General features: G+C 53.1%; 1 protein-coding gene across 1 annotated transcript in view; it reads right to left on the reverse strand.

Moving 5' to 3' along the window:
- LOC144955488 (OTU domain-containing protein 7B-like) overlaps nucleotides 1-14,358 on the reverse strand; it is a 61,257-nt gene that overhangs the window by 1,375 nt on the left and 45,524 nt on the right. Inside the window, exons 9-13 of the mRNA XM_078885690.1 lie at nucleotides 14,082-14,199; nucleotides 10,153-10,323; nucleotides 6,000-6,096; nucleotides 1,900-1,984; nucleotides 1-270 (exon numbers count right to left, since the gene is read on the reverse strand). The exon at nucleotides 1-270 is cut by the window's left edge and continues 1,375 nt beyond it. Of these exons, the coding sequence (XP_078741816.1) occupies nucleotides 1-270; nucleotides 1,900-1,984; nucleotides 6,000-6,096; nucleotides 10,153-10,323; nucleotides 14,082-14,199 (741 nt within the window). The remainder of the gene's footprint in view (nucleotides 271-1,899; nucleotides 1,985-5,999; nucleotides 6,097-10,152; nucleotides 10,324-14,081; nucleotides 14,200-14,358) is intronic.

The raw sequence follows: 14,358 nt of genomic DNA on the forward strand, positions 1-14,358 counted from the left end.
CGACGGAGGAGGAGGAGGGGCGGCGGTGTCGGTGGTGCCGTTTGTTGTCGACGACGATGAGGAGCAGGACGAGGAGGAGGCCGGGGAGGAGCCGGCGCTGGTCGAAGCGTTGGGTCGCGACGAGGCGGCGGTGACGGCGGTGACGGTGACGGTGTCGGTGGCGTTGACGTCCGCCGAGGATGATGATGAGGAGGAGGAGCAGGAGGAGGTGGGAGGAGGAGGTGGTGGTGCTGGTGGGTCTGGTGATGCTGATGGTGATTCGGAGGTAGCCTGGAAAGCGGATATCATCATCAGACATCACCATCGGATGACATCATCATCAGTGTGTAGTGTAGTGTGTAGTGTATAGTGTGTAGTGTATAGTAGTGTGTAGTGTAGTGTGTAGTGTAGTGTGTAATGTATAGTAGTGTATAGTAGTGTGTAGTGTGTAGTGTAGTGTGTAGTGTAGAGTGGTGTATAGTGTAGTGTATAGTGTATTGTGTAGTGTAGTGTATAGTGTAGTGTATAGTAGTGTATAGTGTAGTGTATAGTATAGTGTAGTGTATAGTGTAGTGTAGTGTGTAGTGTAGTGTGTAGTGTAGTGTGTAGTGTATAGTATATAGTGTAGTGTATAGTGTAGTGTAGTGTGTAGTGTATAGTGTAGTGTATAGTGTAGTGTATAGTGTAGTGTGTGGTAGTGTATAGTGTAGTGTATAGTGTAGTGTATAGTGTAGTGTATAGTGTAGTGTAGTGTGTAGTAGTGTATAGTAGTGTATAGTGTAGTGTATAGTGTAGTGTATAGTGTAGTGTAGTGTATAGTGTAGTGTATAGTGTAGTGTATAGTGTAGTGTAGAGTGTAGTGTATAGTAGTGTATAGTAGTGTAGTGTATAGTTGTGTAGTGTGTTGACGATGTTGATGATGTTGACGATGTTGTTGATGTTGACAATGATATAAATGTTGATGACGATGTTGACGATGATGTTGACGATGATGGTGACGATGAGAATAGTTTTTTTACCCTTCTATCTGGCAACAAAACTGACACCTTTTTTTACAAGAAGTCATGTTTGCATAGACCACAATACCTGCAGTCATAATGCAAACAAAAAACACAACTCTGATAATGTATGTGCACTGTCCTTGAAGTTGATTGGTCCACACCCGAGACAGCTTTCCTTAGAGCCTAGTCTCACATGGTCCTTGAAGTTGATTGGTCCACACCCGAGACAGCTTTCCTTAGAGCCTAGTCTCACATGGTCCTTGAAGTTGATTGGTCCACACCCGAGACAGCTTTCCTTAGAGCCTAGTCTCACATGGTCCTTGAAGTTGATTGGTCCACACCCGAGACAGCTTTCCTTAGAGCCTTGTCTCACATGGTCCTTGAAGTTGATTGGTCCACACCCGAGACAGCTTTCCTTAGAGCCTAGTCTCACATGGTCCTTGAAGTTGATTGGTCCACACCCGAGACAGCTTTCCTTAGAGCCTAGTCTCACATGGTCCTTGAAGTTGATTGGTCCACACCCGAGACAGCTTTCCTTAGAGCCTAGTCTCACATGGTCCTTGAAGTTGATTGGTCCACACCCGAGACAGCTTTCCTTAGAGCCTAGTCTCACATGGTGTTGGACCAGATGACGCCAAAAGGCGCACAACTCAAAGACAATGCACCATCAGAGTATGAGAGCTCGGGGGTAAGCGTTTACACCATTGGTACCTCATTTGCCAGTAGAAAATATAATAGTTAGAAGGGTAAAAAAACAATTATCATATTTTTTACTGGCAAATGAGGTTCCAATGGTGATGTTGACGATGTTAATGACAATGATGATGACGATGTTGATGTTGTTGATGTTGTTGTTGATGTTGTTGTTGATGTTGTTGTTGATGTTGTTGTTGATGTTGTTGTTGATGTTGTTGTTTACCTGTCCCTCGTCAGGGTAAGGGACACAGACGACGTCCATGTAGGAGTGCAGCAGCTCCAGACGCTGCTCCAGAGACAAAGACAGCCTGTGGAGACACGCGGGGAGACACGGAGACACGGGGTGAGACACACAGAGACAGAGACAGCCTGCGGAGACACGCGGGGAGACATGGAGACACGGGGTGAGACACGGAGACACACAGAGACATAGACACAAAGCGACACAAAGAAACACAGCAGAAAGAGACAGCAGAGAGACAGAGAGACAGAGACACAGAGACCAAGAGACACAGAGACAGACAGGGAAACAGAGAGACACAGACAGAGACAGACACACAGACAGGGAGGCAGAAAGACACAGAGACACACAGTGAGACACACAGAGACACAGGGTAGGACACAGGGTGAGACACAGGGTGAGACACACAGAGACACACAGAGACACACAGACACACACAGTGAGACACACAGAGACAGTGAAACACCTGCAACTGGAGAGGTCTCCGTCCCAGCTGTCTCCAGTGAGACACACAGAGACACACAGTGAGACACAGAGACACACAGACACACACAGTGAGACACACAGAGACACAGAGACACACAGACACACACAGTGAGACACACAGAGACACACACACAGTGAGACACAGAGACACACAGACACACAGTGAGACACACACCTGCAGCAAAAAGATGTCTCCGTCCCAGCTGTCTCCAGTGAGACATACAGAGACACACAGTGACACACAGAGACAGTGAGACACACAGTGAGACACAGTGAGACACACAGAGACACACAGAGACAGTGAGACACAGTGAGACACAGGGAGACAGTGAGACACACAGAGACACACAGAGACACACAGAGACACACAGAGACACACAGTGAGACACACAGTGAGACACACAGACACACAGTGAGACACACACAGTGAGACACAGACCTGCAGCTGGAGATGTCTCCGTCCCAGCTGCCTCCAGTGAGACACACAGAGACACATAGTGAGACACACAGTGACACACACAGACACACAGTGAGACACACAGACACACACAGTGAGACACACACAGTGAGACACAGACCTGCAGCTGGAGATGTCTCTGTCCCAGCTGCCTCCAGTGAGACACACAGAGACACACAGTGAGACACACAGTGACACACACAGACACACAGTGAGACACACAGACACACACAGTGAGACACACACAGTGAGACACAGACCTGCAGCTGGAGATGTCTCTGTCCCAGCTGCCTCCAGTGAGACACACAGAGACACACAGTGAGACACACAGTGACACACACAGACACACAGTGAGACACACAGTGAGACACAGACCTGCAGCTGGAAATGTCTCCGTCCCAGCTGCCTCCAGTGAGACACACAGAGACACACAGTGAGACACACAGTGAGACACACAGAGACAGTGAGACACACACAGTGACACACACACACAGTGACACACACACAGACACACAGTGAGACACACACAGTGACACACACACACAGTGACACACACACAGACACACAGTGAGACACACACAGACACACAGTGAGACACAGACCTGCAGCTGGAGATGTCTCCGTCCCAGCTGCCTCCAGTGAGACACACACAGACACACACAGTGAGACACACACAGTGAGACACACACAGTGAGACACACACCTGCAGCTGGAGATGTCTCCGTCCCAGCTGCCTCCAGTGAGACACACAGAGACACACAGTGAGACACACAGTGAGACACACACAGTGAGACACACACCTGCAGCTGGAGATGTCTCCGTCCCAGCTGCCTCCAGTGAGACACACAGAGACACACAGTGAGACACACAGTGAGACACACACAGTGAGACACACACCTGCAGCTGGAGATGTCTCCGTCCCAGCTGCCTCCAGTGAGACACACAGAGACACACAGTGAGACACACAGTGAGACACACACAGTGAGACACACACCTGCAGCTGGAGATGTCTCCGTCCCAGCTGCCTCCAGTGAGACACACAGAGACACACAGTGAGACACACAGTGACACACACAGACACACAGTGAGACACACACAGACACACACAGTGAGACACACACAGACACACAGTGAGACACACACAGTGAGACACACACCTGCAGCTGGAGATGTCTCCGTCCCAGCTGCCTCCAGTGAGACACACAGAGACACACAGTGAGACACACAGTGAGACACACACACACACACAGTGAGACACACAGACACACACAGTGAGACACACACAGACACACACAGTGAGACACACACAGTGAGACACAGACCTGCAGCTGGAGATGTCTCCGTCCCAGCTGCCTCCAGTGAGACACACAGAGACACACAGTGAGACACACAGTGAGACACACACACACACACAGTGAGACACACACAGACACACACAGTGAGACACACACAGACACACACAGTGAGACACACACAGTGAGACACACACCTGCAGCTGGAGATGTCTCCGTCCCAGCTGCCTCCAGTGAGACACACAGAGACACACAGTGAGACACACAGTGAGACACACACACACACACAGTGAGACACACAGACACACACAGTGAGACACACACAGACACACACAGTGAGACACACACAGTGAGACACAGACCTGCAGCTGGAGATGTCTCCGTCCCAGCTGCCTCCAGTGAGACACACAGAGACACACAGAGACACACAGTGAGACACACACAGAGACACACAGACACACACAGACACACACAGTGAGACACACAGTGAGACACACAGAGACACACAGAGACACACAGTGAGACACACACCTGCAGCTGGAGATGTCTCCGTCCCAGCTGCCTCCAGTGAGACACACACAGACACACACAGTGAGACACACACAGACACACACAATGAGACACACACAGTGAGACACACACCTGCAGCTGGAGATGTCTCCGTCCCAGCTGCCTCCAGTGAGACACACAGAGACACACAGTGAGACACACACAGTGAGACACACACAGTGAGACACACACCTGCAGCTGGAGATGTCTCCGTCCCAGCTGCCTCCAGTGAGACACACAGAGACACACAGTGAGACACACAGTGAGACACACACAGTGAGACACACACCTGCAGCTGGAGATGTCTCCGTCCCAGCTGCCTCCAGTGAGACACACAGAGACACACAGTGAGACACACAGTGAGACACACACAGTGAGACACACACCTGCAGCTGGAGATGTCTCCGTCCCAGCTGCCTCCAGTGAGACACACAGAGACACACAGTGAGACACACAGTGAGACACACAGTGAGACACACAGTGAGACACACAGTGAGACACACACAGTGAGACACACACCTGCAGCTGGAGATGTCTCCGTCCCAGCTGCCTCCAGTGAGACACACACAGTGAGACACACAGTGAGACACACACAGTGAGACACACACCTGCAGCTGGAGATGTCTCCGTCCCAGCTGTCTCCAGTGAGACACACAGAGACACACAGTGAGACACACACAGACACACACAGTGAGACACACACCTGCAGCTGGAGATGTCTCCGTCCCAGCTGCCTCCAGTGAGACACACAGAGACACACAGTGAGACACACACAGACACACACAGTGAGACACACAGTGAGACACACAGTGAGACACACACCTGCAGCTGGAGATGTCTCCGTCCCAGCTGCCTCCAGTGAGACACACAGAGACACACAGTGAGACACACACAGACACACACAGTGAGACACACAGTGAGACACACAGTGAGACACACACCTGCAGCTGGAGATGTCTCCGTCCCAGCTGCCTCCAGTGAGACACACAGAGACACACAGTGAGACACACACAGACACACACAGTGAGACACACAGTGAGACACACAGTGAGACACACACCTGCAGCTGGAGATGTCTCCGTCCCAGCTGCCTCCAGTGAGACACACAGAGACACACAGTGAGACACACACAGACACACACAGTGAGACACACAGTGAGACACACAGTGAGACACACACCTGCAGCTGGAGATGTCTCCGTCCCAGCTGCCTCCAGTGAGACACACAGAGACACACAGTGAGACACACACAGACACACACAGTGAGACACACAGTGAGACACACAGTGAGACACACACCTGCAGCTGGAGATGTCTCCGTCCCAGCTGCCTCCAGGGTCGACAGCGAAGTGAAGCGGCAGCAGCTCGTGCAGGGCGTCAGTCAGCGGCACCAGCGCTGACTCAACAACAACAACAACCACCACCACAACAACCACCACCACCACATTAATCACCACCACCACCACCACATTAACCACCACCACAACATTAACCACAACCACCACCACCACCACCACATTAATCACCACCACCACCACCACATTAACCACCACCACCACATTAACCACCACCACCACATTAACCACCACCACAACATTAACCACAACCACCACCACCACCACAACATTAACCACAACCACCACCACAACATTAACCACAACCACCACCACAACATTAACCACAACCACCACCACCACATTAACCACAACCACCACCACAACATTAAACACAACCACCACCACCACCACATTAACCACCACCACCACAACATTAACCACCACCACCACATTAACCACCACCACCACATTAACCACCACCACCACATTAACCACCACCACCACCACAACATTAACCACCACCACCACATTAACCACCACCACCACATTAACCACCACCACCACCACATTAACCACCACCACCACCACATTAACCACCACCACCACCACATTAACCACCACAACCACATTAACCACCACCACCACATTAACCACCACCACCACATTAACCACCACCACCACATTAACCACCACCACCACCACATTAACCACCACCACCACCACATTAACCACCAACACCACCACATTAACCACCACCACCACATTAACCACCACCACCACCACATTAACCACCACCACCACCACATTAACCACCACCACCACATTAACCACCAACACCACCACATTAACCACCACCACCACCACATTAACCACCACCACCACCACATTAACCACCACCACCACCACAACATTAACCACCACCACCACATTAACCACCACCACCACATTAACCACCACCACCACATTAACCACCACCACCACCACCACATTAACCACCACCACCACATTAACCACCACCACCACATTAACCACCACCACCACATTAACCACCACCACCACATTAACCACCACCACCACATTAACCACCACCACCACCACCACATTAACCACCACCACCACATTAACCACCACCACCACATTAACCACCACCACCACATTAATCACCACCACCACAAAATTAACCACCACCACCACCACCACATTAACCACCACCACCACAACATTAACCACCACCACCACAACATTAACCACCACCACCACCACATTAACCACCACCACCACATTAACCACCACCACCACATTAACCACATTAACCACCACCACAACATTAACCACCACCACCACCACATTAACCACCAACACCACCACATTAACCACCACCACCACATTAACCACCACCACCACCACATTAACCACCACCACCACATTAACCACCACCACCACATTAACCACCACCACCACCACATTAACCACCACCACCACATTAACCACCACCACCACATTAACCACCACCACCACCACATTAACCACCACCACCACATTAACCACCACCACCACCACATTAACCACCACCACAACATTAACCACCACAACCACATTAACCACCACCACCACATTAACCACCACCACCACCACATTAACCACCACCACCACCACCACATTAACCACCACAACCACATTAACCACCACCACCACATTAACCACCACCACCACATTAACCACCACCACCACATTAACCACCACCACCACATTAACCACCACCACCACCACATTAACCACCACCACCACCACCACATTAACCACCACAACCACATTAACCACCACCACCACATTAACCACCACCACAACATTAAACACAACATTAACCACAACCACCACCACATTAACCACCACCACCACCACATTAACCACCACCACCACATTAACCACATTAACCACCACCACAACATTAACCACCACCACCACCACATTAACCACCACCACCACATTAACCACCACCACCACATTAACCACCACCACCACCACATTAACCACCACCACCACATTAACCACCACCACCACCACCACATTAACCACATTAACCACCACCACCACATTAACCACCACCACCACCACATTAACCACCACCACCACATTAACCACCACCACCACCACCACATTAACCACCACAACCACATTAACCACCACCACCACATTAACCACCACCACCACATTAACCACCACCACCACCACATTAACCACCAACACCACATTAACCACCACCACCACATTAACCACCACCACCACCACATTAACCACCACCACCACATTAACCACCACCACCACCACATTAACCACCACCACAACATTAACCACCACAACCACATTAACCACCACCACCACATTAACCACCACCACCACCACCACATTAACCACCACAACCACATTAACCACCACCACCACATTAACCACCACCACCACATTAACCACCACCACCACATTAACCACCACCACCACCACAACATTAACCACCACCACCACCACATTAACCACCACCACATTAACCACATTAACCACCACCACCACATTAACCACCACCACCACATTAACCACCAACACCACATTAACCACCAACACCACCACATTAACCACCACCACCACCACCACATTAACCACCACCACCACATTAACCACCACCACCACCACATTAACCACCACCACCACAACATTAACCACCACCACCACCACCACATTAACCACCACCACCACATTAACCACCACCACCACATTAACCACCACCACCACCACATTAACCACCACCACCACAACATTAAACACAACATTAACCACAACCACCACCACCACAACATTAACCACAACCACAACAACATTAACCACCACCACCATCACCACCACAACATTAACCACAACAACATTAACCACCACCACCATCACCACCACAACATTAACCACAACAACAACCACAACAACATTAACCACAACCACAACAACATTAACCACCACCACCACAACATTAACCACCACCACCATCACCACCACAACATTAACCACAACAACATTAACCACAACAACATTAACCACAAACACAAACACCACAACATTAACCACAACATTAACCACAACCACCACAACATTAACCACCACCACCACCACAACATTAACAACCACCACAACAACATTAACCATGACATTAACCACAACCACCACAACATTAACCACAACCACCACCACCACAACATTAACCACCACCACAACCACCACAACTACCACAACATTAACCACAACCACCACCTTGTCTGTGTGCGTCTCCGTGTCTCTCTGTGTGTCCCCGTGTCTCCATGTCTGTCTCTGTGTCCCCGTGTCTCTGTGTGTGTCTCTGTGCGTCTCTGTGTGTCTCTGTGTGTGTCCCCGTGTCTCTGTGTGTGTCTCTGTGTGTCTCTGTGTGTGTCCCCGTGTCTCTGTGTGTGTCTCTGTGTGTCTATGTGTGTGTCCCCGTGTCTCTGTCTGTGTCTCTGTGTGTCTCCGTGTCTCTGTGTGTGTCCCCGTGTCTCTCTCTGTGTCTCTGCGTGTCTCCGTGTCTCTGTGTGTCTCCATGTCTGTCTCTGTGTCCCCGTGTCTCTGTGTGTGTCTCTGTGCGTCTCTGTGTGTCTCTGTGTGTGTCCCCGTGTCTCTGTGTGTGTCTCTGTGTGTCTCTGTGTGTGTCCCCGTGTCTCTGTGTGTGTCTCTGTGTGTCTCTGTGTGTGTCCCCGTGTCTCTGTGTGTGTCCCCGTATGTCTGTGCGCGTCTCACCGTCCTGCGCCCCAGGCCGTGTCTCAGTGTCCCCGTGTCTCTGTGTGTATGTCTCTGTGTGTGTCTCTGTGTGTGTCTCTGTGTGTGTCTCTGTGTGTGTCTCTGTGCGTGTCCCCGTGTCTCTGTGTGTCTCTGTGTGTCCCCGTGTCTCTGTGTGTGTCCCCGTGTCTCTGTGTGTGCGTGTCTCACCGTCCTGCGCCCCAGGCCGTGTCTCCGTGTCCCCGTGTCTCCGCGTCTCCGTGTCTCTGTGTGTGTCTCTGTGTGTCTCCATGTCTCTGTGTGTGTCTCTGTGTGTGTCCCCGTGTCTCTGTGTGTGCGTGTCTCACCGTCCTGCGCCCCAGGCCGTGTCTCCGTGTCCCCGTGTCTCCGCGTCTCCGTGGAGACGAGGGCCGAGAAGTGGGCCTGGTCGTAGGCGAGGACCAGCGGAGTGCGGTGACACCGCGAGGAGGGGATCTCCACGGGGAGGTAGACACCGCCAAAGGGGATCGGAGCGAACGCTGCACCGGTAGAGACACGGGGGGGAGAGAGACACGGGGAGAGAGACACGGTGAGAGAGACACGGTGAGAGACACGGGGAGAGAGACACCGGGAGATAGACACGGTGAGAGAGACACGGGGAGGTAGACACCGCCAAAGGGGATCGGAGCGAACGCTGCACCGGTAGAGACACGGGGGGGAGAGAGACACGGGGAGAGAGACACGGTGAGAGAGACACGGTGAGAGACACGGGGAGAGAGACACGGGGAGGTAGACACGGTGAGAGAGACACGGGGAGGTAGACACCGCCAAAGGGGATCGGAGCAAACGCTGCACCGGTAGAGACACGGGGGGGAGAGAGACACGGGGAGAGAGACACGGTGAAAGAGACACGGGGAGAGAGACACGGTGAGAGAGACGGTGAGAGAGACACGGGGAGAGAGACGCGGGGAGGTAGACACCGCCAAAGGGGATCGGAGCAAACGCTGCACCGGTAGAGACACGGGGGGGAGAGAGACACGGGGAGAGAGACACGGTGAGAGAGACACGGTGAGAGACACGGGGAGAGAGACACGGGGAGGTAGACACGGTGAGAGAGACACGGGGAGGTAGACACCGCCAAAGGGGATCGGAGCGAACGCTGCACCGGTAGAGACACGGGGGGGAGAGAGACACGGGGAGAGAGACACGGTGAGAGAGACACGGTGAGAGACACGGGGAGAGAGACACGGGGAGGTAGACACGGTGAGAGAGACACGGGGAGGTAGACACCGCCAAAGGGGATCGGAGCAAACGCTGCACCGGTAGAGACACGGGGGGGAGAGAGACACGGGGAGAGAGACACGGTGAAAGAGACACGGGGAGAGAGACACGGTGAGAGAGACGGTGAGAGAGACACGGGGAGAGAGACGCGGGGAGGTAGACACCGCCAAAGGGGATCGGAGCAAACGCTGCACCGGTAGAGACACGGGGGGGAGAGAGACACGGTGAGAGAGACACGGTGAGAGACACGGTGAGAGAGACACGGTGAGAGAGACACGGGGGGAGAGACACGGTGAGAGAGACACGGGGGGGAGAGAGACACGGTGAGAGAGACACGGTGAGAGAGACACGGGGAGAGAGACACGTGAGAGAGACACGGTGAGAGAGACACGGTGAGAGACACGGTGAGAGAGACACGGGGGGAGAGAGACACGGGGAGAGAGACACGGGGAGAGAGACACGGTGAGAGAGACACGGTGAGAGAGACGCGGAGAGAGAGAGACACGGTGAGAGAGACGCGGAGAGAGAGACACGGTGAGAGACACGGTGAGAGAGACACGGGGAGGTAGACACCGCCAAAGGGGATCGGAGCAAACGCTGCACCGGTAGAGACACGGGGGGGAGAGAGACACGATGAGAGAGACACGGTGAGAGACACGGGGAGAGAGACACGGGGAGAGACACGGGGAGAGAGAGAGACACGGTGAGAGACACGGAGAGAGACACGGTGAGAGACACGGTGAGAGAGACACGGTGAGAGAGAAAGACACGGGGAGAGAGAGAGACACGGGGAGAGAGAGAGACACGGGGAGAGAGACACGGGGAGAGACACGGGGAGAGACACGGGGAGAGAGAGAGACACGGGGAGAGAGACACGGGGAGAGACACGGTGAGAGAGACACGGGGAGAGAGACACCGCCAAAGGGGATCGGAGCAAACGCTGCACCGGTAGAGACACGGGGAGACATTTGGAGAGAGACACGGTGAGAGAGACACGGGGGGGAGAGAGACACGGTGAGAGAGACACGGTGAGAGACACGGTGAGAGAGACACGGTGAGAGAGACACGGGGGGAGAGACACGGTGAGAGAGACACGGGGGGGAGAGAGACACGGTGAGAGAGACACGGTGAGAGAGACACGGGGAGAGAGACACGGTGAGAGAGACACGGTGAGAGAGACACGGTGAGAGACACGGTGAGAGAGACACGGGGGGAGAGAGACACGGGGAGAGAGACACGGGGAGAGAGACACGGGGGGGGAGAGAGACACGGTGAGAGAGACACACGGGGAGACACGGGGAGACACGGTGAGAGAGACACGGTGAGAGACGCGGAGAGAGAGAGACACGGTGAGAGAGACACGGTGAGAGACACGGTGAGAGAGACACGGGGAGAGAGACACGGGGAGAGACACGGGGAGAGAGAGAAACACGGTGAGAGACACGGAGAGAGACACGGTGAGAGACACGGGGAGAGAGACACGGTGAGAGAGAGAGACACGGTGAGAGAGAGAGACACGGTGAGAGAGAGAGACACGGGGAGAAAGAGAGAGACACGGAGAGAGAGAGAGACACGGGGAGAGAGACACGGTGAGAGACACGGGGAGAAAGACACGGTGAGAGACACGGTGAGACAGAAAGAGACACGGGGAGAGAAACACGGGGAGGTAGACACGGTGAGAGACACGGTGAGAGAGACACGGGGGGGGAGAGAGACACGGTGAGAGACACACGGGGAGACACGGGGAGACACGGTGAGAGAGACACGGTGAGAGAGACGCGGAGAGAGAGAGACACGGTGAGAAAGACACGGTGAGAGACACGGTGAGAGAGACACGGGGAGAGAGACACGGGGAGAGACACGGGGAGAGAGAGAAACACGGTGAGAGACACGGAGAGAGACACGGTGAGAGACACGGGGAGAGAGACACGGTGAGAGAGAGAGACACGGTGAGAGAGAGAGACACGGTGAGAGAGAGAGACACGGGGAGAGAGAGAGACACGGGGAGAGAGAGAGACACGGGGAGAGAGACACGGTGAGAGACACGGGGAGAAAGACACGGTGAGAGACACGGTGAGACAGAAAGAGACACGGGGAGAGAGACACGGGGAGGTAGACACGGTGAGAGACACGGTGAGAGAGACGCGGGGAGGTAGACACCGCAGAGACACAGACACAAACAGTGAGACACACAGAGTGAGACACACAGAGACACACACAGAGACACAGTGAGACACACAGTGAGACAATGAGACACACAGTGAGACACACACAGTGAGACAGTGAGACACACAGAGACACACAGTGAGACAGTGAGACACAGAGACACACAGACACAGTGAGACACAGTGAGACACACAGTGAGACACACAGTGATACAATGAGACACAGACACAGTGAGACGCACAGTGAGACACACAGTGAGACAGAGACACAGAGTGAGACACACAGTGAGACAGAGAGACACAGTGAGACACACACAGTGAAACAGAGACACAGTGAGACACACACAGTGAGACAGAGAGACAGTGAGACACACACAGTGAGACAGAGAGACAGTGAGACACACACAGCGAGACACACACAGTGAGACAGTGAGACACAGTGAGACAGTGAGACACACATAGGTGAGACACACAGACACACAGTGAGACACACACAGTGAGACACACACAGTGAAACACACACAGTGAGACACACACAGTGAGACACACACAGTGAGACACAGAGACACACACAGTGAGACACACAGTGAGACACACACAGTGACACAGTGAGACACAGAGAGACACACAGACACAGTGAGACACAGTGAGACACACAGTGAGACACACAGTGATACAGTGAGACACACAGTGAGACACACAGTGATACAGTGAGACAGACACAGTGAGACGCACAGTGAGACAGTGAGACAGAGACACAGAGTGAGACACACAGTGAGACAGAGACACACAGTGAGACACACACAGTGAGACACACAGTGAGACACACACAGTGACACAGTGAGACAAACCTTCTCCGCCCGAGTCCCTGAGGACGGTATCAGCGATGACGATGATGGGCCTCTTGAGCACGTGGGTCAACGCAAAGACGTGGAACTCCTCCAGAGATTCGTACACTGGGTCTTCACCCTCACCACTACACACACACAGACACACACAGTGAGACACACACAGTGAGACACACAGAGACACACACAGTGAGACACACACAGTGAGACACACACAGTGACACACACAGTGAGACACACACAGTGAGACACACACACAGAGCACGTGGGTCAACGCAAA

Source organism: Lampetra fluviatilis, unplaced genomic scaffold, assembly GCF_964198595.1.
Source record: "Lampetra fluviatilis unplaced genomic scaffold, kcLamFluv1.1 SCAFFOLD_184, whole genome shotgun sequence".
NCBI lineage: Eukaryota > Metazoa > Chordata > Hyperoartia > Petromyzontiformes > Petromyzontidae > Lampetra > Lampetra fluviatilis.